The sequence below is a fragment of the Papaver somniferum genome, unplaced genomic scaffold, assembly GCF_003573695.1.
Source record: "Papaver somniferum cultivar HN1 unplaced genomic scaffold, ASM357369v1 unplaced-scaffold_135, whole genome shotgun sequence".
NCBI lineage: Eukaryota > Viridiplantae > Streptophyta > Magnoliopsida > Ranunculales > Papaveraceae > Papaver > Papaver somniferum.
In genome coordinates this window covers 9,654,404-9,678,587 of record NW_020622713.1, presented here as the reverse complement: position 1 = coordinate 9,678,587, position 24,184 = coordinate 9,654,404, and the positions used below count along the sequence as shown (strand labels likewise).

Sequence of the window (24,184 nt, the reverse complement as noted above, 5' to 3'; positions counted from 1 at the left end):
GATGGAGTGGACGGTATAATGTGGTGGTCGGAAAGATTAGATGAAGGAGGCTATGGTGAAGATTCTTGGTGCCCTGAGGATGATTGAAGACGAGGAACTAAGTTGGTTCTGTTGTAAGGGTTAAGAAACAAAGAAGTGATGAGATAAGAGGGTTACTGTACGGAAGAAGCGCGAAGGCTTGCTTCTGTTTACTGTTTTACGGCAAGGAAAAAGAATAGAAAAGTTAAGAAGGAAAGTGATAGATGGGATCAATTAATTAATTGATAAGAGGAATGGAGTATTGATCGTGGAGAAAGAAGAAGAATGCAAGATAGGTTGTAGAAGTAGGATTGGACCAGGTGAAGAAGTAGGGTCCTAGACGAATAGGAGGGAGATGGGAAGAAGTTACGCATGAAAACTCAACCGAGGAAGGAAAGATGGAAACGAAGAGAGAAAGGAAAGTGGAGGAGGAGGAGATGTGTTGGATGCAAATTTAATAAGAAAAACTAATCATATTGCAGCGGAGGAAAGATCCGGAGGACGGTAGCATTGAAGGCTACCGCCGCCGGTTAGAAAAGAAAACGAGGTGAGCAACAGGTCCGGATCGAACCTTCTGATACCAAGACAAAACTACTAGATATTATGATAAAAGAGAATTGTATTATTGAATAAGATAATTTACATTGAGAACCCATAAGATATATATAGCGATACCATATCTTGGTATGCAAGACTAATACTTGTAAATCAATTCATACTAAATATATCAAACGCTAAATATAACTCTAAATACTAAAACTTTCCATATAATATTTGTATACTCTAGCAGTGTTAATTAAGAAATAGGTTTTTGATTTTTGAGTCTGTTTTTAATTAAGAGAGAAGGGTAATTTGGGTGGAAATATAAATTTGAGTTCATAATCTGCTCCCCGTACAGGGTAAGTGTTTTATGCTCTCTAGGACTCTAAAAATCTGAATCTGTATAAAAACCTCTCCCTTTCATCATCTTACTTGTCCAATATTCCAGATTGATCAATGGGTAAACAACATCCATGCATTGCCTGGGTTCCAATATTCCAGATTGATCAATGGGTAAACAACATCCATGCATTGCCTGGGTTCCAATCCTTTGGGATATGTGTCGTGATTTATTGTCAACAAAAAATAAAGCCTGAGGATAGTGTTGAAGAGGATCCTCCTCCTGTCCCTAATCTTCGTTCGGATATCATCACCAACACACTCCCTAATCTTCCTGCTTATATCATCGCCAACACACTTGACAGACATCCTTTTTCGGAACTCCATAAACCGATTAAAGCAACTAAGAAGAGTCTTCCTATCCCTGATCTTCCTTCTGATATTGTCACCAACATACTTACTAACTTCCAGCAAAGTCCATCTTCCAGCTCTGGCAGCAAACTAATCAACAATGCTTATTATATCAATTAACCACGGATCCGTACTTCATGCGTACCCACCTAGACCGACGCCCAGCTACTCCGACCATTGTTGGGCAATCTAGTCCACAATCCATTGAAAATAACATCAAACTTTTCCTTTTTGATGGTATTCCATGTAACGAACATTGCAATAATATTGAGGAGGTCACAAGCTTGAATCTTAGATCATGGAATTGCAGGAGACCAATTTATATCTGCGGTTCATATGATGGGTTTTTCTTTTATTCAGTACGATCAACGGTTGCCAGAAGCCAATTTTCTGTATTTGGAATCCGATTACAAAAGAACAAGTCATTGTGACTTCCCCACCGTGTGTTATTCCAGAGCCTAGGGTAGTGGGGCCGATCCGTCAAAACCCAGAGACATGGGTTTGTGGATTTTACTTCCATCCATGCAAAAAGGAGTATGAAGTGATTTGTGTACGTCTGTTAACTGGTACAAACATTTGGGTCTATCAGATTCTTAATTTAAGAACCAAGCAGGGACGAAGTGTTGGTAGCTGCTCTTATCCTCCATGTAGAAGAAGATTACCAGTATTTATTAACAGAACGTTTTATTGGATGGTCAACCGTGCCATGTATTGGGTGGAGAACGGTGTTTACCCTAGCCTAACGAACTCTATATTGTCATTCAATTTAGAAACCGAGGAATTTAATACCATGGAAGTCGTTAAGCCATCTAATGAATCTCCCATGCATACAAGATACGAAGATTTTGAACTTTTTGATTTGGATGGCGAATTAGGCCTATTTGATCCTTGGTCGTCTACTGACCCTCAAGTGGCGGTCATATGGGTGTTTAACTACAATGCCAAGCGTTGGGATAAAAAACACTTGATGACGTCGTCCCCGATTCGCAAGTACTGGAAGTCTTTCAGAGAAATTGACTACGTTAAGATGTCGGGCTAATTCATTCTATATCCTTGGCACAGCTTATATAACGAATGGTATGTTTACACTCTGCGTTTAGGTACTTGGAAGGTGTTTAACCGGAAGACATCTGAAAAAGATGATTACGTAACAGCAATTCATACTCATAGTCTTGTCTCTTTGGATGCTGCGGATTCAGTCATACCAATACAGTGGGAGTATACGTAAAACATAGATTCCAATCAACTTTCAACTTATTGTTAATTATGTTCTTGTTAAACAAAACTTTTATGCATTAATTTATGAAAGTTTCATTTGGCATCAAAAAAAGTGTGTATATATGTAGATATAGATATATCATTGTGCAGTGCACACTAGTTTTGTCTGAAAACTAAGCGTATGATGAAACTAGGGTATCATCCTAGATTTAATTACGTTTAATGCAGTTATGAGATCCCTGTGCAAGAAGGATAATAGGGTATGGTTTGATGAAGGGTTTCTTGTCTTGGTTTTTATGGTTAATGGAAATGTAAGGGCTAGTGAACTATCTCATAATATGTTGATTGATGAATTCAATCGTAGGGAAAGATTGTTGTACACGGTGGCTCTGAAACTGAGGTTTCGTTGTTCCCAACCATGAGCCAATAAAATTGTTGAAACTTTACCCGAGTCTTTTTTGTGCTACAATTTTGCTGGGTATCCGTATCAAGCCGCATCTGGCAGCAAGTTTTTTTACAATTGGCTCAACCCTGAACCAAATTACGCTTCACATGACTTACTTGAATGAAATTCAGTTTGTTGGAATAAACCTAGATGTCAGCAGTTACGTTTTTGATTTGTCAGTTGGTGTTGCTGAGAATCACCTTTTTCATAATCACATTCTGACCTCCAATCCTGCATATTAATCTCGTCCCTATGCGACTTATAGGTTTTATAACCTTATCCTCCTTGATCCCTAATTTCACTTGCAACTGCAACAAACTCACCATGATTATATCTCATATACCAGTAGTCCCATCCGCATTGAGTTGCTCTCACCTTCTTCCTGAGAAGAGTTATTGATTCACAGATGTTGAGAATGAGCGTACAACTTTAACGCCATCCTTATAGTTTCCTTGTTCCAGATCCTTGCCTTTTCACACACTGCAATACTGTCATCAGTGTTCTAGAGCTATCATGCACGTTTTTGTCATTTTTTGTTTCTATGCAGGACCTAAGTGGAATGACTGCAATACAATGTTACAATCCGATAAGGTTATGGCTAAGTTATCGGATATCGGATTCTTTTTCCCGATAAAATCCGGTTTCTGGGAAAAGAAGTTCAAATTTAAATTTAACAGAGTTTATTTGTTTTTCAAAATGTTTAGTGAAACTGAAAGACAAACCCACACAAACACTACTCCCAGTCTCTCAGTCTCACACATCACACATGAAAAAGAAAGCACAAACTACAAACACACAAACAGTCTGCAAACTAAAGTACACAACAGTCAACAGCAAAAAGAAAAAACAATGTCTTCTTGTAACAGACTAACTACAATGTCAACAGGCTAGTGAGTAATGATCTTGCTTACCTGCCTGGTTGCATGTTGCATCATTGCATCAACTTAAGTCCACGATTACTATATCTGCATTCACAAACAATCACTTAGAAAGAAAATTCAAGAAACAAAAAAACAATTCCAGCAACTTATCCATATTATTACTTGTCCACATCAGAAGCCGTAAATGATGACAACTGGAAACCTTAGAAACACTGCTGCCACCTACAACTTTCCTTTGTGGAAATCCAACTGCAACTACTAGTAAATGCAATCCAGGGAAAAAAACAATTCACAAGCAGTTGTGTCATGCCATCGTTGCCTTCGACAACAAAAAAAACAGGATTTTATTGAAGATAAAAAGTAAAAGAACTTCCAAATACTCAAGACTCCCTGAAATCAAAATTTCATAGGAACTGATGAAACTCATGAAACAATAATCAGTACTAGAATTGAAACCATGGTACAACAGACTACCCATCTATGACAGTACTAAATTAGTACCGTAGACACTCTATCTGATCAGAGACCCAATAAGTAGTTTGCAGAAGACCATTAAACCAACCATTCCCTTTTCTAAGCTACACTAACCAGAGAAATTAGATACCATCCAATTTAACAGCAAGAGCAAATGCCAACTGATTAAGAGATACGATAGTCAATGGAAACTGTCATTTATTTAAATGTTATTCAATCTCAAACACCATTTACATGGTCATATTACTTCCGCTTTCTAATATTTTCCTACCGTGGAATAAAAAATCATCTTGTAATTACATTTACCTAGTTTCTAAGAAGATAAATTGCTCAAATAGAGATAACAACAGGCAGTATTCAATAAATTACTGTTCAGAATCCCTTCCTTTAATCATACATTTTCTTCCAAAACAGCAATAAAATTCTTTGTTTTAGCAACTTTTGAGGAGAATCAAACACTGGGCATATTTTTGTGATTCAACTGAATATTTAGAGCATAACCAAGGATTCAAGCAGACCCTCTGGAACTAAATTGAAAAATTGTGCATGGAGATGAATGATTATATGACTAACCAGGTAAAGCTATTAAGGCATCAGATTACATAGATTGAGAGGTTCTAAAATGGCTAAAACTTATTCATTCATTCTAGGACAGTAATCAAAGAAAATTTAGAACTAAGCAACATTTTATTATTCACACAGTCCAGGATATGAAACTCACCTTCAAGGAGTAGAAGGGGGATGTGTAGAAGTAGCTGCATCTCTCTCAGATATCGCCATGACAACAAAATATAGCAACACCGGTACTGTAAGAGAGAACACTGAATAAAAGATAAAATTGCCCAAGTATGTCCATCCCATATTTCCAACACGTTTTTTATCCAATGTTAGGGACTTGTGAAAAATCTTCTTTTAACTTAGCTGAAAACTTATGTTTCTCTTCAGATACTTTCCAATCAACAATCAAAACTTCTCCATCTAAATATATTTTGTTTTGTTTTTTGTAAAGATCTCTAAATTTCTTTCTGAAGCTCCATAACTCAAAACCAACCTTTTGGACAATCCATATGGAGCTAAAGGCCATAGACATTACCATCGAAAATAACGTCCACCATCTTTCTGGATTAAGACCCGCTTATTGCAAACCAAATAAAAGGGACACGAAGCCTTGAAACACCATATTTCGCAATCTTATATCATCCAATGAATTATTTGTATCTTTCCTCAGCTCAATTTCTGATTTGTCAATCTTGTCCAAATCATCACTTACATTCTTAATTCTCTTGGCTATAACCTTTTCTGGAAATATATTAAAGTACAAAGTTTCTTATACTAAATGAAGTATATAAAGGAAACATCTATTTAACAATTTAGGATAGAAATACGCCTCGATTGAAAAAAAAATTATACTTACCATACTTCTCAGCCTTTTTCTCATCCTTTTCCTCTTCCTTTTTCTGTTTCTCTTTTTGTTTCTCATTCTTCTCCCTGAAATAATAAACGTCCAACTAAGGCAGTTGTTTACTAGATTAAGTTAATCAGTAAGGGAAAAAAAACCTACAAGTTATCAAGAGAATGTGCCACAAGCCGCAGTTTCTCAATTATTTGTTCATTAGGTAAGGAGTTTCTCTGATTATATCAAATCATTACAGCTCTTTTAGAGCAATAAGGAAAATCAATAGTAAAAATAATTGATAAACAATGTAAACAAAACAGAATTGTTACCTCAATTTTCTCAGAAGACTTTTGATATCTTCAGTTATTGTTGACAATTGTTCCATGCTTTCAGAAAAAATGGCTGTAAGTGTCCCTGGATTTCATGAAACATGTTACAGATAAGAATAAACGTTACAGAACTAAAAAGTCATACAGATGTTTCTGGGTACTCAACTCTAACACCTAACAAGTTGACAGATAGATAAGACACTAAATGCAAAAGTGGGTCTTGCATTTAACAGACATATTATTGTGTTTAATTCTAAGTTGAAGCCTGGGTGCCTGACAGCCTTTGTTACAAAAATACGTTGCGGACCAAAGAGCCTGACTGGTAGTCTACCAAATTAAGCATTGTTTTGCCACCTGACAGAGAGTACTTGGACATCTGCTCACAGAGTCGGAAAGACTGGCAGAAAAAGATCTGACAGTTTTGCTGACCATGCAAGTTACAAGAGGCAACCGATTTGCTCAGAGTATAAAAATAGTCTAATCCAACACTACATGAAATTGACAATGCTATTGCTCATTGCCTTGTCTCAAATTAACATGGACAGAGAATGAACGAAAATCAATAATCATCAGCGAAGATTAATCCCAAGTCAATCATGAAGCTCTACAGCCTCTACTTATTTATTGCAGTTGAATCTAGAATGATAGAGGTCTTGTTGTTTATGATGGGGCCATTAAAAAGTTACAGTACATTTCTGACCCGTGTGTGATGTTAATCTATGTCTAATTTGTAACCTAGAAATTGATCTTTCTACCTAGCTACATACGTAAAATTTCTGTAATGGCCAATGGGATTATGGATAGGGTCCCTTTCGTTGCCGCATTCATTCATATACTTTCTGTTTGCATTATAGCATCTAAATATGTGTTCACGTTGATAAGAGGAAATGAAAAACATGATTTGGTTTATAGTCTAATGAATTCAAAATCAACATTATCTAACGGAATATTAGTTAGAAAAATTGAATACCAATATGTTCAGCTCTAGACTATATGCACAAAAATGTACAAACCCAATTTCTTATATAAACAGTACATGAGATAAGATCATACCTTACCAAAGCTAAAATCTTCTTCCCTCTTCCTTCTTTGCTTCTCTCCTGGAAGTCAGAAAACCTGAAACGATATATATGGATGAAAAATGTTAAAATTTCTGCATTTTCTTCCAGTTGTGCTGAAGTATAACTCCACTTTGTACTGAGGAGATAATTACTTCATAGTTTAAACCCTACATCTAAGGACTAAGGTTCCTAGTTATGTATGTTAATCAGAGATGCAACGGATCTTAATACTTGGAAGTGGGGCTGCAATCAGCATTTTCTGTATTATGGTTTCAGAACAGTCTGGACAAGGAAATCTCAACTTGCAGCCTACTTGAAGTACATCAAGAACACCTAAAAGCTAACAAACAACCATCAAAAAATAAATTATATACGCAAGGACATTGATAACATTTATTATTTCAAGTAGTTGAAGTAAGTTCGAAAGATATAGCACGAGCTCATAACAGAGTTCTACATAGCTAGCTATTGAAACAAATGGAGAGGAAGAACCAGCAAAGCTAAACATCCGAAAAGTAAAACGGTAATCAATTAGAGCGTTAGCATAGTAAAAAGTAAGGGCCGTAAGATTGTGGTCGTGAGATTGTGAAAGGAGACCGTTTAGCAAAAATGAATGGACAAAGATCCCAACCGTTTATAACTATCCCCAGGAAATATTTCATCCCTCTCGTAAAAGTCAAACAAGAACAAGAACTGATTGCATACTAAAAGAAATACAAATTAAGATCTTTTTAAATCAAAGATTAACTTAAAAGTCACCATATGAGCCTCACATGAGAAATACAATAAGTCCACTCTATGTTCCCAATTCAGAAACTCTCCTATTGTTTTCTCCAGGCGCACCAATTTCCTGAACTTAATATTCTAGTTAGTTGACAACTCTAATTTGGGAGCTTGTAAGTAAGATATCTTGCTGTTTATTCGTTTGACTAGTCCTAATTCGTCGAGTTAGAAACCTTCAACTGAAACACAAATCAGACACTAGAAACACATCGAAAAAAAGGTGTGATACTTGATTCTGAGCAGTGTAAGAATCAGGCACTGAGTCAGCAAGATTGCTTTACAGTTTGTACAAATACTATGTCGATTTCATGAAATAAAATATAGAAACAAAAATAATAGAGCAACCTTGAAGCCGATTCTTCTTTCAATAGTCCACAAGATACAAGAGTTGGGAGAGCATGTTAGAATGGAAAGAGAAGACTCGACGAACGAAAACAACTTCCACAAGCAGGTTAAACCATTTCATCCCTTTCCATACAAAACCTGGGAAAAGGTTAGTACAGTACCTACCAAGATTGTCTATCTTCGAGATGCAGCTATGCACTCTCTTTGAAACAATTGGGGTTAGAAACCTTTGATTCAAGCCTTTTCAAGATTGCCTCCAAACACTCTTCACCATCTGAAAAATTTCAACACAACGAAGGTGCAATGAGAATTGGAGTAATTTGAGTGGAGATATACATGTTTTTAGAACATCTGGAATGGATCAAAAGAAGGCAGAATGCATCGTATCCATGCTCAGATCAAATAAACAACAAGCAAAAAAAAAACCTAGAATTCAAAAGGGTTAAAGGACAAAATGCCCCAAAATCGACCCCCCAGGTTTGAAAATGCCCCGGACGTTAGGCAAGAAATCAAAATGCCCCAAAACCGTATCAAAATGCCCCATTCTGTTATGTTTTCCGTTTCAGAGCGTTAAGTGGTCAAATGCGTAAGCATGTGGCCCGCACGTGGAAATCGATTGACATTTATACCCTTCTGTTCACCAAGATGAACATTTAGGGTCCTATTTTCGTCATTTACTGAGATTGCAACACGTGTCGATTACAAAAATGGACGGCGAGAGATTTTGGGTTTTACATTTACCGATTTTTTTTTAAATGACCACGATGTCCTATTAGCTAGGATCGCGACACGTGGAACATCCTAGCTAATCAACGGTTAAATTTTCCGACCGTTGTGAGATTCCGACCGTTGTAATAACGGTCATTTTTTTTTTCTCCGTTGACTTATAAATTGTGAAGATGATCCAACCAAAAATCAGTAAAAAAAAAAATTTTCTTCATAATGGCTGCTACATCAAGCCGGGAATGTGAGATGTGCAACGAAAGAAATCATCAATCAATTGATTGTCATTGGATCTACACAAGGTGTAAATTAGTTCCTTGTAATGGTATTCGTAAACTTTTAAAGGTCAAAGATGGTGCTAATTCAAGGAAGAAATTCTTCTCTTGCTCTAATCCCATGTGTTCATACTTCGAATGGTTTGATGATGCAATTAAATCCATTGCACCTCAGTACAATGGAGGTTGTAAAGCTTGTGTTGGTGATCACAAATTTTCTGATTGTCCCTGGTCACAGACTAGATGTATCAACCCCAAATGCAATTCAACAAAGTTGAGGATTTTAAACATAGCTCAAACATCATGGAATTATGGTATTGGCTACCTAAAATGCCTAGAATGTGAAGATTTCCAATGGGTTTCTGATGCAATCTTTATGAAGAAACAAAAGCAATTAGATAATATTGAAGATCAAATTTGTGCACAACTAAAGATAAAGTGCACAATTAGAAGATAAAGCACAACCAAAACTCATGTCAGAATAGGTTAATGTAATGTTATCATATTGGAAGTATTCCTCAATGTAATGAGCTGAATTAAGAAATAAAACCATGATTGTGTCCATACTTTTTAAGCCCATAGATTCATAAATAAAAGTCTGCTAAAACTTTCAACATAAACTAACTAGTAATATGTCTGCCATTAAAAGACATAGGTCCATAAATGCTAAAAGACATAAAAAGACATAAAATAGGAACCCTGCATTTCTATTGTTGATACTTGGAGTTAGGCTTTCTAACCCTTTTTGATGATGGTTCGGTAATGTTGATTGTTTGGCTAGAAATGTTAACAATACCATTAAAAATCTGGTTAAAACAGGCACTAGAAGGTGTAGAAGAAGTAGATGGTACCTTCCTTTTAGATTCAACATCAACTGCAGTGGAGGAGGATGGTGCAGTTGTCTTACACTTTTTCTGGGAACCAGCTGTAGAAGAAGATTGTGTAGTAGCAGCTTCCTTTCCCTTTGAAAATGGTGGTACATCAGCAGTAGCAGTCTTTGATGCAGATGTTGTTGCAGTAGTTGGTGCAGACAAGGCCTTCCTCATCTTCTTTGTTGGCGCAGCAGTAATACAAAACTCATCTCCATTAACAGAACATTCCATTCTAATTCCTTTCTTCTTTGGATTAGAACCAACTGGAGGACCTTGACAGGTAAGGATGTTATGATCAAGACCTTTACATACACTGCACTTTGTTACTCTTTTGGGCTGCTTGTTCTTCTCATACCAAGACTTCTTTCTCTTGACACAAGGTCTTCCCTTATCTCTCAATCTGTGTGGATGTATAATGTTGATACCAGTCTGCAAACAAAATAGAAGTTAGGGTTAGTAAACTTTAAATGCACAGATCTAGAGAATAAAAAAAATCCATAATAATACACTAAAGTAAAAGTACAAAAGTATATAATATTATTCAATGAAAAGATTCTCAAAAATCAGTAAAAAATTTTGAAATCAGACAATGGAAAAAGTAAAGACTTTTGAGAAAGTTAAGGGCTAAAAGTTAAAGTAGGCTGTCCTTTTGATTATCAAACCTTATTCTGATACTCATCAATGTCTCCCAAAGGTGTTATTGACCATTGGTAGGTTGTCCTATAGTAATCTACAGTGTAGTACTTACTACAATACATGCACAAATAATTGATAAAATCAGTCATCATTCATTTATTGCATAACCACATTCAACTGTGTAGGTGTAGTAGATTTACTCACTTGGACCAATTAGGATTCAATTTAAACAATGCAACTACACCATGCAAGCAAGGGAACTGCCTCAATTTCCACTGTCTACATGTACATTTTTTTTCTTCTACTTTTACGACAAAAACTTTGCAAGTAGCTTTGTTGGTCACCTCATACACTTTGTGCTCTACAAAAGGATCACATTCATAGTTACCTCTAAGATCGCACATCACCTTAATGAGATCTTTCCCAGCAGGAACAAGGTCACCAGCTTGCCAAGTTGCAGCAAGCTTTCTTCTATTTGAAAACAACACCATCACCAAGTGTGTGTACATATCAACCAACTGAGTGAGAGGCTTGCCTCTGAATTTCAGGTCCATGTTGTTAAAACTTTCTGAAAAGTTGGAGTAGATGTGCTCACAAGCAACATCATGAGGAAACCATGACCTTGCCCAAGACTTCGGTTCTGCATCAATCAGGTATTTGTATGCATCTGGAGATATCTCTGCTATTTCTTGCATGGCCTCCTACAAATAGGTGTCTAAGTTAAATAATCTGATGTAATAAGACTTGACTAAAAAAATGAACATTCAATATAATCAAACATTTCTTACCTCCCAATGATGATATTTGTATGCCTTTGCAGCCTGCCAAAGAAGCTGTACAAGTCTTGGATTTCTGAATCCTTTGGTCAAGAAATTCTTGTATAGGTGCCTGGAAAAAAATAGATAATAAACAAGGACAAATATTAATAAATTTCACTGTTAAAAAAATTTTGTTATCTTTAAAAATTATTAAACAAAATTACCAGTCAAAACCAAATGTACCTTAGGCAGTATCTATGATTTGACAAAGGATACAATCTTTTTACTGATTCAAGAATTCCCTTCATTCTATCAGAAATAAAGGTCAGTCCAGCCATATCTGGTATCCTTTTTCTCAATTCTTTTAACATCATAAACCAATTTTCTTCAGTTTCACCCATACAAATCATCATACATAAAGGAAATACCCCATTCTGAGCATCTATACCTGTTGCTGAAAGCATCACACCACCAAACTTACCAGTTAGGTGAGCTCCATCTAACCCAATAACCATTCTACAACCATTCATAAAACCTTTTATTTGTGCATTATACGCCAAAATGAGACTCTCAAATATGTTATCTTTATCATCTTTGGACCAGCTGAAATGACCTATGCTCCTTGGGTTCAATGAGGTAGCAGCTACGACCAATTGTGGTGTTTTTTTTAACATGTCTCAAATGTTCCATCCCTTTCTGCTAGCACCAATCTCTGTGTACACACACAGATAAAAAATTAGCAATTCAAATATACCAAAATTTATTAAATAAACAAACAAAAGGTAACAAAAACAAAGCATAAACATGATACCCTTGCATGACGAGCAACCCATTTTGGTATTTCAGTTTGCAACTGAGGTCTAATGATTTTCTTAGCTATATCATCTGCCTTCTCCACTGGTGAAGCAACATCCATCGTCTTCAACAAATACTTAGCTACAAATTTTTCATTGCATTTTCTGCTGTAGTCTTCATTGGGATTTTTACAAGTGTGTTCTATGTTGCATTCTCTGACTGTGACTGTCATATCATCTTTCTCTGGTACCTTTCTTGCATTCACCATCCAAGCACAGTTTTGGGCATCCCTGTAAGAACAGTAAGAATAGTGTCTGATTTTATCTCCTTTCTTCACCTTAAAATCCCTATGTTTCAACACTGCATATTCTCTTAAATGATCCTTATAAGCTTGCATACTTCCAAAAGCCATACCAGTACTTATTTCACCAGGTGTGACCTCAGGAGTATCTTCATTTATCATTTCTAGACGTTGTGGTTCATTTAAATGCTGACCAAAATCTTCTTCCCACTTAGTTTCTTCCTCTTGAGTGACTTCTTGGCTGGGAATATCTTCATCTGAAGATGCATTCACTGGTGCACTCTGCTCTTCATAAAAGCCACCTACATTGAAATCTTCATTACAATCATCAGGGTCATTACCAACATCTATACCCCTAGCACACATAGAAACCCAATCTTCATAATTCATCTGTTCTTGTGTTTCTTCTTCACTATCATCTCCACTCTCATCCTCACTTTCATCTTCACCATCCTCTTCCTCATCATAGTCCTTAAAGAGAAGGTCAGGCTTGTCATCAGGATGACACTCATCTTGATGTACATTAGGCAAATTCACCTGGTCATTTTCATACCCCTGTACATGGTTGGCTGCAACAGATGACTGTGTAGGAATACTTTGAGATTCATGAACATGGTTGTCAGCAACAGATGCTTTTGTCAATTCCACTTGCTCTTCATGCTCAAAATCAAGTCTTGTTGGTCTCATATCTTTAAGACCACTAACAGTAGCAGTCTTATTAAGTCTTGGACTCCTCCTAACCTCTACCCTTTTACTAACAGTTTTCTTCCTCACTGGGCTGATATAATTAGTCACACCACTTACCCCACTAACACTGGAAGCATCATAAACATAACCCCATTCTCTCACTGAAGGAGTAGGAATAATTGGAGTGAACCACAGTCTGATCAAATTATCTTTATTTACTTTCCCTTTGTTCCAAAATGAAATAAACATTTCTTCTGATTCACACTTATCACATGCATTCCCTTCTTCATCATTAAATAAAAACAGTTCAAGTGTAGAGTTCATACCTTGTTCATTCACCAACCTAGTCTTTACCATAGCCATAAAAGCATCTCCATTGGTACCAGCTTTACAACCAAGAATATGCAAGTCTCTAAACCGGCCACCTATATCAGTTAACCAGAAATTCCTATCCTTGCTACCCATTCTGTAACAGATCCCCAACAAAAAAACAATAATTATTACAGTAGTGAAACAAATTTTACAGTAATGATTCCAAAAATTATTACCAAAAACAGAAATGTTTACAGTAATCATACTAATGTTTACACTAATTTCATTTTCCCTGAATCAAATTACAACACAATTTTCATTTGTATTGGCTACACAAACAAACCCTAATTTGTACTTTATGAAATCTACCCACAAGGTTTGCATATCCACAATTTATCAACAACCCTTTCACCCTGCAGCCATCACGAACTCAGTTTAAATCTCAAATCGTCACAAACCCTAACTTCAGATTATAACAACATCATCTCAAACCAATTGCATAATAACATTCCCTGAATCGAAAAATCAAAAATCATAATCACATATCCTAAATCGCAAACCAATTTCACAAACCCTAACCCCAAATCGTAAAGCATATACCAAATCAAACAGATCAAATGTAGAAAGATACTTATCACATGGTTAATCACAAACCCTAAAACGTCAAATTTCTGAACAAAAAACTTACATGTTCGTCACCGGGAAGAGAAAACCTGCCTCTTATCTACTCCGTCTCATTTATCTTATCGATATGCAGTTCCCTTTGTCCTTCCGGTCTATCAATCTCTCAATCTCTCGATCTCTCTCGCCTATAACCCTATCGCTCTCTGAACTATCTGGGAAAATTTTCGATTCCTTTCTGTGGCTGAAAATCGACACAGGTGAAGATAATACCTGTAGCACACGTACGAAACACACGTTTTCTACAGGTGTCAGTCCTTGACCACGTGTCCTTGAAATAGATGCCCACGTGTTAAGAGAACCATATCAGTACGTGTCGGGTATTTTTTCTTGCGAAGGGCAAAAATGAAAAATCACACTATAGTTGACTGGTCAAAGGTAGTGAAAATGCCCCAATTTTGACCAAAATTTGAAAACTAACGGAATGGGGCATTTTGATTTCTTGCCTAACGTCCGGGGCATTTTCAAACCTGGGGGGTCGATTTTGGGGCATTTTTTCCTTTAACCCAATTCAAAATTCAATCAATCAATCAACAAATTAACACAAAAAAATAATATAATTTAAGGAGAAATCGATTCGATCTACTTACATGTTTGGACCAATTATTACTCCGATTTAAAAATAATATAATCATATTAAACATTCATAACCTTTGAAAAATAATATAATTTAAGAAGAAATCGATTCGATCTACTTACATGTTTACTCAAATTCTTCGTCTTCAAAAAAATTTAACGGCAACTTCAATTCGTATTCACAACAACAAATAAACCCTAAAGGAAGATTATGATAACCATACTGGATAATCTCCCTTAAGCGCTACTGTTTTTCTTTCTTTCTTTTTTTTCCGCTGGAGAAATAAAATAATAATAAAAAGAAAAAGAAAATTAAAACACAAGTCGTGTAACCATTATTAATCTTGAGCCGTCCGATAACATCGAGATTTAAATTTTGATAAGATTTTAACTTGTATCAGGCGTCGACGGTTATCAGTCTATTACTCCATATTATGTCCAATGAATACATGTTTGGCGAAGACTAATAATTGAAGGCAATATTACTAAAGCTATCTTGGAGTATTTTTCCGACGATTATGCTTTTATAGTGTAACCTTTCCATCTGTTCCAATACGCTAGCTCATGATCTATGTCAATTTGCTATGCACAACAATTTTGAAGGATGGTGTCCTGTCACCAATCCTCCTTCATGTATTTCTTCCAACCTCAATTTGAATGAGGTGATTGAATAATTTTAAGGAGGTTTTTAAACCCCCTTTTTCCTTCAAAAAAAAAAATACAAGTTTATTTATTTTTGCTGTTGTTTTCCCCTAGATTTTTTTTATCAGGCCACCTCATAAACCAAATTGTCCAGGATAACATTTTAGAAAGATTTGATAGAGCTTTAGCAACCCAACTTTGGCGAACGTCAAATCCACATGAGCAGTTAATCATCTTTCAAGAATAGCTGCAGATCAATGTGCGATACTACTACAAAGGAAAGCAATGGATTGGAAAGGAACTAAAAACTACAAATTCGAACACATGTGGCTCTCTCATCCCCAACTCAAGCAAATAGTCGAATCGGCATGGGAGCAAAAACAAGATATTGAACCTATCCTAGACCTCAAACTCAAACTCATAAAAACCGGACAAACCCTCCTAGAATAGAACAAACAAACCTTTGGCCACCTGCCAACTATGATCAAGAAATCAACAGCCAAGATAAAACACGCAACACATCATTTTGCAACCCAATCGGTCCCTGCCCCAGATCTCTGGCTTCATCAAGAAAAACAACTAAGAATAGATCATGTAGAACTATTACAATGCCATGCGACATACAGGCAACAAAGATCTAGAATTCAATGGTTATAATATGGTGATCTAAACACAAATTTCTTCCATACTAAATCTACCATCCACAGATCCTGTAACAATATATAACAATTACAAGACCCACAAAACAACTGGATTAACAAAAAGAAAGACGTTGTTCAACTCATTCCAGATCACTACACTCAGCAATATACGGCACCGCCTACAATGATTAATGAAGATATATTCACAAATATCATACCGAGATTAACTCCCAGACAATGATACCTACTCATAAAGGAAGTAACTACAACGGAAATAACAAGTTATCTTCTCAATTAATTCAGAAAGTGCTCCAGGTCCAGATGGATACACAAGTAAGTTCTTCAAGGTTTTCTGGGAAAAAACTCATCACCAATTGATAGCAATGGTTCGGAGTTTTTTTAATAACATAAATATTTACCCTCTAATAAATCACACAAACATAACACTAATACCTAAAATCGACCATCCATCAAAATCATCTCAGTTCAGACCCATAGAAATCTGCAATATCACTTATAAAATAATTTCAAAAATTCTAGTCAACCGAATTAGGCCACTTCTCCCATTCTTAATAAGCCACTATCAAAGTGCTTTTGTCCCAGAAAGTTCGATACATGATAACATAGCGATAGATGGAACGTTCCATGCACGGGAATCCTATCTACAAGATATGAAGAACATAATCATACAGATTTGGTACGATTATTTTTGAAATCGAATAGGAAACCTGTTGCGGGGTCCCACCTACAACACCAAAAGTATCAACATGGAAAAGTAAAAATTTGAGATAACATGAAGCAAAAGTCATGTAACACAACTCAAATCAATTACTTTCAGGGTTCAGAAATACAATTTCAGATCTAATAACATGTGAAGTAGTCTAAGAAATCATTACAAATCAAGCAAAAGCCAAATCGGTTCAAATCAAGAAAAAGAAAAAAGTATGGATGAACTCTACAACACACGTCCTAAATTAACAAGTGAAGTTGTCCAAATCAAGCATAGGTAACATCAGTTCAAATCAAGCAAATAATCGGTAAACCGCACCTTAATTAATTGTTTTATCATTTACTCATACTCTTTATAATCCAAAAGAGAAAGATAAAAGCAGATCTAATATCTAGGAGATCACAAACACATCATGTATACAACAAACCAGATCCACTACAGCATGGTATAAAACCCTCAGAAAAACTCTAACCCCATATTTATTACACAAGAAAGAAACATGAAACAAAAAAAACAACATTTGAAATGAAGAAGAATTAAAAGAAACAAAAGTGTAAAGTTCAATAGTAGTCACCAAAATCAAAAGTAGAGTTAGGGCTTGCTATATCATCACATTCTATCTAGCACCAGCAGCAGCAAACCCTGGGAAGTAAAAAACCAAAAATACAATCATATATGATATTAGATTGGGAATGAAAGAGGAGAAGATAAGATAATTAGAAAGAGATCACCTCAAAATCAAAAAAAGATTTAAGTTTTCATTTTCATAGCTTTCTCTTGCAACATCTCTCTCTCCTGCAAAAGAAATAGGATATCAATGACAGTTGAAGATAAGGCCCAAAATTTTGCTTATGTAGAGAGGATGAGTGGAGTGCTATTATTATAACAGGATAAGACTAGTCAAAGTCACAGAAAATGTCACCCGTGAGCACAGTACGAATTTTGTTTCACGTTTTACCCTTCAGGTTTCCCGCCAATTTTATCATTTTGAAATTCAAAACATTTGGACATGTGTCACTGTTTTATTGGATTGTTGCCGTTTGATGCGGATTGTGTACTGTTGTGTGTAATTTGTTACAAAATTCAACAAATTACAAGAGACTTTGGATTCCAATTAAATTTGATAATTGCTAGGGGAAAGCTACTTTTACTATAGGAAAAGCTGATTTTAGTCTAGTCAATTTGACTTCATGTCAATATGGGTGGATTAAAAAAAAATGCTTCTCTTTTCATTAATAATTTTTTGTTTTTGTTTTGAACGCGAAGTTATATATTGGCATTTCTTCTCTAGTCGATTTCAATCACCAGTGTGGCTGTAGTTTAGTGGTAAGAATTCCAGCTCTGGAGACCTGAGCTCGACTTTTTTTTATTTTTTTGCACTTTCAGTTTCTTTTTCCTCATTTCATTATGGAATCTGAGAGTATTGCGTTAGATAAAGCACGAGAGGGGGTCGAGTTCCTAAGATGCTTTTTAGAAGACATTCCTCTCTGGCATAGGCCTATGCCAGCTATATCTATACATTGTGTTATCCAAGCTATAATAGTTAAAGCTAAGAAATAACTAGTCTCAATCGGCGTTATTTCTATTGATTGGCTAAAGTCCAAGGAGAATTTCGCGCAACCTTTGACGAAAGGTTTGTACAAAGAGATAGTTAAAATGCATCGAGGGGGTTGGGGCTTAAGCTCATATATTAAACTTTCCATGAAGGATACTCAACCTTGCTGACTGGAGATCCCAAATAAAGGTTTTGAATGAGACAACTAATTTATGGTGGGTAAAGGTAACACACTGTCGGAGATTTTCATTCTCTGTCCCTTCCCTATTGTGTAGACGTGATAGTGTGACTGCATGTGGAGGATGACTTTTTAATAAGTCTTAATGAGTTCTATAGTTTAAATTTAAAATTGAAGTGGGGTGTAGCCGTAAACACTCTTGATGGAATTCACCTATCTGAATGAGGAAGTGGGTCGATTCCTATGAGAATATGAGCTGATTCTATCGAGCATTCTGAGAAACAGGATACGTCCAGGGCCAAAACGAACACAACGGCACGAGCTTGGCAGCAACCTTGGAGATATCATGTGTGGTTACTATCGCGGATTACACCAAACGCTAGCAGTTCAAGACATCGCGTTCACTGTCTAGCAAGTAGTTCCGGTGATATCTCACTAAGCAAAGGTTCAAGACCTCATGGACACCTCTGCCTATAATGGTATTTCCTGATTTTCGTTTTTATCTATTTTTAATTCATTTTGAGAAAAAATGAGTTTTATGTTGTTTTTATGGTCTTGGTATTACTAGTTCTTAGGACCTAAGGGTCATTAAGGGTTCACTACTTCATGATTTTTTCACTTTGGTGAAAGAAACCTTGAGTCTCACTTATGAGAAACTAAATATGAAAGCTCTCTATACTATTATGATTTACGCAATCCATAGTAAGACCCTGGGATCAACACACTGTTGTGTGAATGAGAGGACGTTGAAATGGCTAGTATGACTTCAACATGCACGATCTGTCTGTCTATTCAGTCAGTTCGGGTTGTGAGATTGGGTTGTTGATTTACCAAGATCTATCTGTGTTTTTCACGTTTTATTGAGTTTTCATTCATGTGGGGGATTGTTGGAAAAACGATTAATAAAATACTTTTTAAGATTTTAATTTAATGTTTCTTTTGTGAATGAAAAACTTATTAGTCTCACATAGTGGAGTTTCCACTCTTAATTGTTTTAAGAGACTATATAAGATTTTTAGTCCCACATCGGGGAGTAGCTCTTCTTAAGTTGTATTTGTCAATTATAGAAACAAATTCACTACTTTTGTAAAAGTCATGGTAAAGGAGTTGCTCTATATTTTAGAGGGACCCTTAAGGGAAAACATGGGAAAGGGGTTTCTCTATATTTTAGAGAGACCCCCAAGGGGTTTCTCTATATTTTAGAGAGACCTCCAAGAGAAAATATTTTGTATTGATTTCTTTAGCATTCGCGATTTTCCTTAATATTTTTTCGGAGTTGCCAAGCTCAAGTTGAGCATCTACTACATATGCTAGTAGTAGATGTATTAGGGTGTTTTATCCTGGAGATATCCGTCCTGTGAGGGTTATAGCATCACTCTTGAGTGTAGCCGGGCGCTAATGTCTTAAGGACAGCGTGTTGAACACGCGACTCACTCTGTTTTCCAAAGTTTTGCCCTGTTGCTATTGCTGAGATATGAGGAGCTTGTTCGTTTCGTCAAAGCAACCACTTCCATTAAAAAGGAGCTAAGTATCAATAACTGTTGCTTATTTGATTTTTCTTTGTTTTTGATTATTACACCCAACAAACGACACCATGGTTCGTCGGGTTAATTTGTTCTCCACTTCAAAAGACTCCGTGTAAACTAAATATTCTGAGAGCGGGTCATTTCCATGTAAACTATAAAGCTATTTTGGAGATTTCAGTCACCAATGTGGCTGTAGTTAGTGGTAAGAATTCCAGCTCTGGAGACCTGAGCTCGACTCCCAGTTTTCTTTTTCCTCATTGCAGCTGCCAAAAGGAAGCTAATTGGCAAATTTTTCATCAGATAAAGATTTTGATCGATGATGAAAAAAGAGGTTGTGCTATCTGTGCCGCATACTTGATTCAAGTCATGGAGTGAACTCTCTGAACAATGGATGGTCATGGAACAACAAATGTACTGGGAATCCCTAGCAAATTAGAACTCCGGCAGTGTGGCCATGGAATTGGATAACTAAAGAGAAATTCAACCACCCCACCTCGTAAAAACTGTGCTAAGTTGTATTTATTCAGTTAAAAATTACCATAAACGATAATGAAATCCCAAACTTAAATTTCTCAATTAAGTAATTGAACATCATTAACTAAGAAGTAGGAAGAATTATCATCTGAATATGAACAACTAATTGAACATCATAAATTTCGCTCTTACAACAATTAACACCAACAAAATCTATCAATTAATCACATCACCAACATAACTCGGAACCAACCTGCTGAGACAAGCGATGGGAGCCAATTGCCATTATCACGGAGAGCACTGTAGGCAAGGCTATTGGGATCCCTCCAATCAGAAGAACCAGAAGATTGTTAATTACCGTACGATAAGCACGTTGTTGAATGGGGGTACATCACAACGGTCTCTATCAGCATCGCAACAACTGCTACACACATGCAGAATTGAAGGATTGCAGTGAAATCCTGAACAGCAGCAATTAACCAGTATCAGACCAACAAGTTAACACAACAATTAGTTATCGCTGATTACAACAAAGGTGACAGTTCTCGCCTTTTGATATTGATCATCTTGGTTTGTAGTATCTACTGGATGTGTATGTTCTCCAAACTTCGTACGACTTCCGGTAGCAATCACCACAGCATCTATTTCACCCTGTGTACAAATCGACCCAGAGGCGAAAAAATCCTCTTTGTAGGTATCTCTTGAAAAGGATACGCCAGTAAGAGGGCCCTGCAATGACATAACAGAACATCCAACAAGTAACTATTCAATTTCCATGCATTCATCAAGAACTGAACAACAATTATAGACTGAATGTTGCTTGTCAAAACACACACCTTATAAATCTTTACAGGACCTCCTTTGAGGAGACGGACATCAGCACGGATTATATCACCAAGCTTAATCTTGATTATATCTCCAGGAATGAGCAAAGTCGCATCTATTTCGTTCCAGATTCTATCACGAAGGACCTTATTAAACAAACACAAAAAGTTATAAAATCTATATGGTGCATTCACCACAATTTCACTATCATTAAATTAATGAATTTAGAGCAAAGGCTAAAGAAGTGGGTTTACCTTAGCTTTATCAGGAGAAAGTCTAGCCATTAAAGTAGCAGCATTTCCAGCGTAATTCTCTTCGATTAAACGAATAATCGAATTGATTACGATGAGTGCAATAATTCCTACAGAAATTAGCCAAACCTGTGGTGTATGCTGCAAAAAAACAAACAGATTACAAGACTTAATAATGAAAATCAAAATCTATAATAATAGTAATAAGAAATGCATGGAAAAGACTTACAGCAATGGCTGCAGCTCCAATGATCCAATATAATGGATTCCAAAGAAATCGTAGAAAGCTTCATATATTGTTTTCAGCAGGTAAGACACACAAATGTAAAAGCTTTTCCTTCTTTTTTACAATTTTGTTCAAACCATATGTTTTAAATCTCTTTTGGTAAGCATCTGTATCAAGTCCATTTTCACTTGAACAATTAAATATCTTGAGCGGAATAATGATGAAAATAGAATAAGAGATGTTTAGACATGCAACCAGTTTCCTTTTGAAAGGAAATATCATCGTGCTTCAAGCTTGAGTTGGCCTGCAAACGGTGGGAAAACCAGTACGTACCTTTGCATCCATGTAATTAGTTGAACATCCTAAGAAATCTTCTTCTTCTTAGAAGTATGTCTGAAGTATTTCAGATTCTTTTGAGTTGTGTTTTTGGATGGGTGAAGAAGAAGAAAAAGAAACTACAAGTTTGACGAGAATAGAAGTGATGAAGAAAATGAAACAGATCAGTTGACCAGAAAAGAAGTGATGAAGAAGAAAGAGAAAAACAATACCATTGCTAGGTAGTCTGGTAGTATGGTGACTTTTCTAGAGTTAAACTAATAACACATCTTTTAATGGTATACTTAAACGTCAAAAACAAGCAAGAGATCGTACTAGCGAACGATGTTTACTACACGCTAATTTACTGATCACTAGCTAGATTAAGATAGTATAGTATAGTGTATTCTGTGTGCTGTCTTTCAACAAACAAGTATCCAAGACCGGAATATCAATTAAATAAGGCAGTGAAGATTATTTAAGCCTCTGTAAGATAATATTTCAGACTAGTTCTCCATCAATATTAGGCACATACACAGATGTACTAGCTTATAGTAGTGTAGTTAGTGTGGTATGATATTATTGGACCAAATTCTTTAACCAATACACTCTGTAGTCTATATGATGCAACTTCATACTCTAGAGCCTAGTTAGCAATTCTGTGAATGATTCGCGAATTTTCACGTATCGCACGGCAACGACCTATTCGTCCGTCCAATTGAAAGCAGGAACCTAATTCGCGGATTTTGTGAGGAAGCCGAACTATACGCGACTTTGGCGTCCCGTATCAGATTCGTGACTTAAATACGCCAAGTTTGTTTAGAGTTTAGAAAGCCCATTTTAATGGGCTCATCTACCAAGCCTCCTTCCAAAGCCCAATGCTCATTTAAAGTCATTTTTTTCCAAAAATTGACGAGTGTAGGAGTCGAACAAGCGACCTTGACTCGTCTACTAAGCAACTAACCACTGAGCCAGATGGTTTTTGCTGCTTAAATACAGATGTAATGAAAATATTCTGTATAAATGTTAAAATCACTTATGAAAAGCACTTTTCCTACTTTTTATAAGTGCCGAATTTTCAGTACCGAATCAAGATCTCAAAAACGAATTATACACGTACGTATACCGTTCCGTACTATCCACGAATCATAATTGGTTGACCGAATAGTGGACCGAATTTGCAATTCTTAAAAACGAATAATGCACGTACGTATGCCGCTCCGTACGTTTCCCGTATCCCGAATTGCTAACTAGGCTCTAGAGATGCTATACAACTGCAAGGAGATTTCTCTCATATGTCCAGTCAAACATTAAAAAAAAAAAACAGATCGTACCACCTACAATACCTAATTATGTCCAACCAAACACGCCTCCATCTAATACCTAATACTTATCTTATTACATGTTCTACACAGTCACAGACTCCAAAACCATAAACTCAAAGAGAACAGAAAAGAAAACCCCCAGGCTGATAAATTACAATTACATGTCAATGAGGTACACTGTAAAATCTTTGGGGATATGCCCTCCACAAGAGATGGTGACACTTTCCACTACCTTGTTTTTAACTCGTTTTTGAGATTACCAAAAATGTGATTCTGCATCCTAACAGTAAGCAGCAAAAGAGCCTGGTGATCTACATTACTTTTTAGAAAACAAAGTCTAATTGACTAGGAAATCCTCATCCGACACCACATTATCAGAAACTTCAAAATCAACTTATCATAGTCAAAGGCTATTTCAGATTCTCAGCTATTGTCACTATCTAAAACAAGACAACAATAATAAGCGAATCAATACAACCAATTGTCAACATCAAACGACCATCAAATTCAAATTTCAAAAGATCATAAGAAGTAAAATGAAAAACCAACCGTAAAGTTTATCTAAAGCCGGAAAATGTAACGCTATGCCACAACAAAACTGGAAGCAAACAGTGATGTGTAGGTTATGCCCCACAACGGA

At 36.2% G+C, this 24,184-nt stretch overlaps 1 protein-coding gene and 2 long non-coding RNA genes across 5 annotated transcripts; all 3 read right to left on the bottom strand.

Moving 5' to 3' along the window:
* Positions 1 to 3,593: 3,593 nt before the first annotated feature.
* Positions 3,594 to 5,782, bottom strand: LOC113334233. The gene is made up of 3 exons (XR_003352665.1): positions 5,741 to 5,782; positions 5,048 to 5,625; positions 3,594 to 3,936 (listed from the first exon to the last, which is right to left on the bottom strand). It is a non-coding gene; the product is annotated as an uncharacterized LOC113334233 (long non-coding RNA).
* A 309-nt stretch (positions 5,783 to 6,091) lies between these two features.
* Positions 6,092 to 15,077, bottom strand: LOC113333902. Of its 2 annotated transcripts, none has more exons than XR_003352410.1 (4): positions 14,980 to 15,077; positions 8,406 to 8,514; positions 7,110 to 7,167; positions 6,092 to 6,136 (listed from the first exon to the last, which is right to left on the bottom strand). It is a non-coding gene; the product is annotated as an uncharacterized LOC113333902 (long non-coding RNA). The 2 variants fall into 2 exon arrangements; XR_003352409.1 differs by having other exon boundaries at positions 6,095 to 6,136; positions 7,105 to 7,167.
* A 5,601-nt stretch (positions 15,078 to 20,678) lies between these two features.
* On the bottom strand, positions 20,679 to 22,474 carry LOC113333960 (ATPase 4, plasma membrane-type-like). Of its 2 annotated transcripts, XM_026580319.1 has the most exons (6): positions 22,238 to 22,474; positions 21,908 to 22,071; positions 21,682 to 21,819; positions 21,439 to 21,573; positions 21,152 to 21,331; positions 20,679 to 21,063 (listed from the first exon to the last, which is right to left on the bottom strand). In XM_026580319.1, the coding sequence occupies exons 3-6, from the start codon at positions 21,709 to 21,711 to the stop codon at positions 20,953 to 20,955; spliced, it is 456 nt and encodes a 151-aa protein (XP_026436104.1). In that variant the 5' UTR covers positions 21,712 to 21,819; positions 21,908 to 22,071; positions 22,238 to 22,474; the 3' UTR covers positions 20,679 to 20,952. The 2 variants fall into 2 exon arrangements, with proteins under 2 accessions (XP_026436104.1, XP_026436103.1); XM_026580318.1 differs by having other exon boundaries at positions 21,908 to 22,474.
* Between the last annotated feature and the right edge of the window lie 1,710 nt (positions 22,475 to 24,184).

Bases quoted from the DNA above. Each gene is read 5' to 3' on its own strand.
- LOC113333960 (XM_026580318.1), bottom strand. From the start codon at position 21,711: ATGGCTAGACTTTCTCCTGATAAAGCTAAG. The intron at 21,574-21,681 runs GTAAACCCACTT...TTGTTTAATAAG, and splicing joins TTTCTCCTGATAAAGCTAAG to GTCCTTCGTGATAGAATCTG. The intron at 21,332-21,438 runs GTGTGTGTTTTG...ATGTCATTGCAG, and splicing joins GTCCTGTAAAGATTTATAAG to GGCCCTCTTACTGGCGTATC.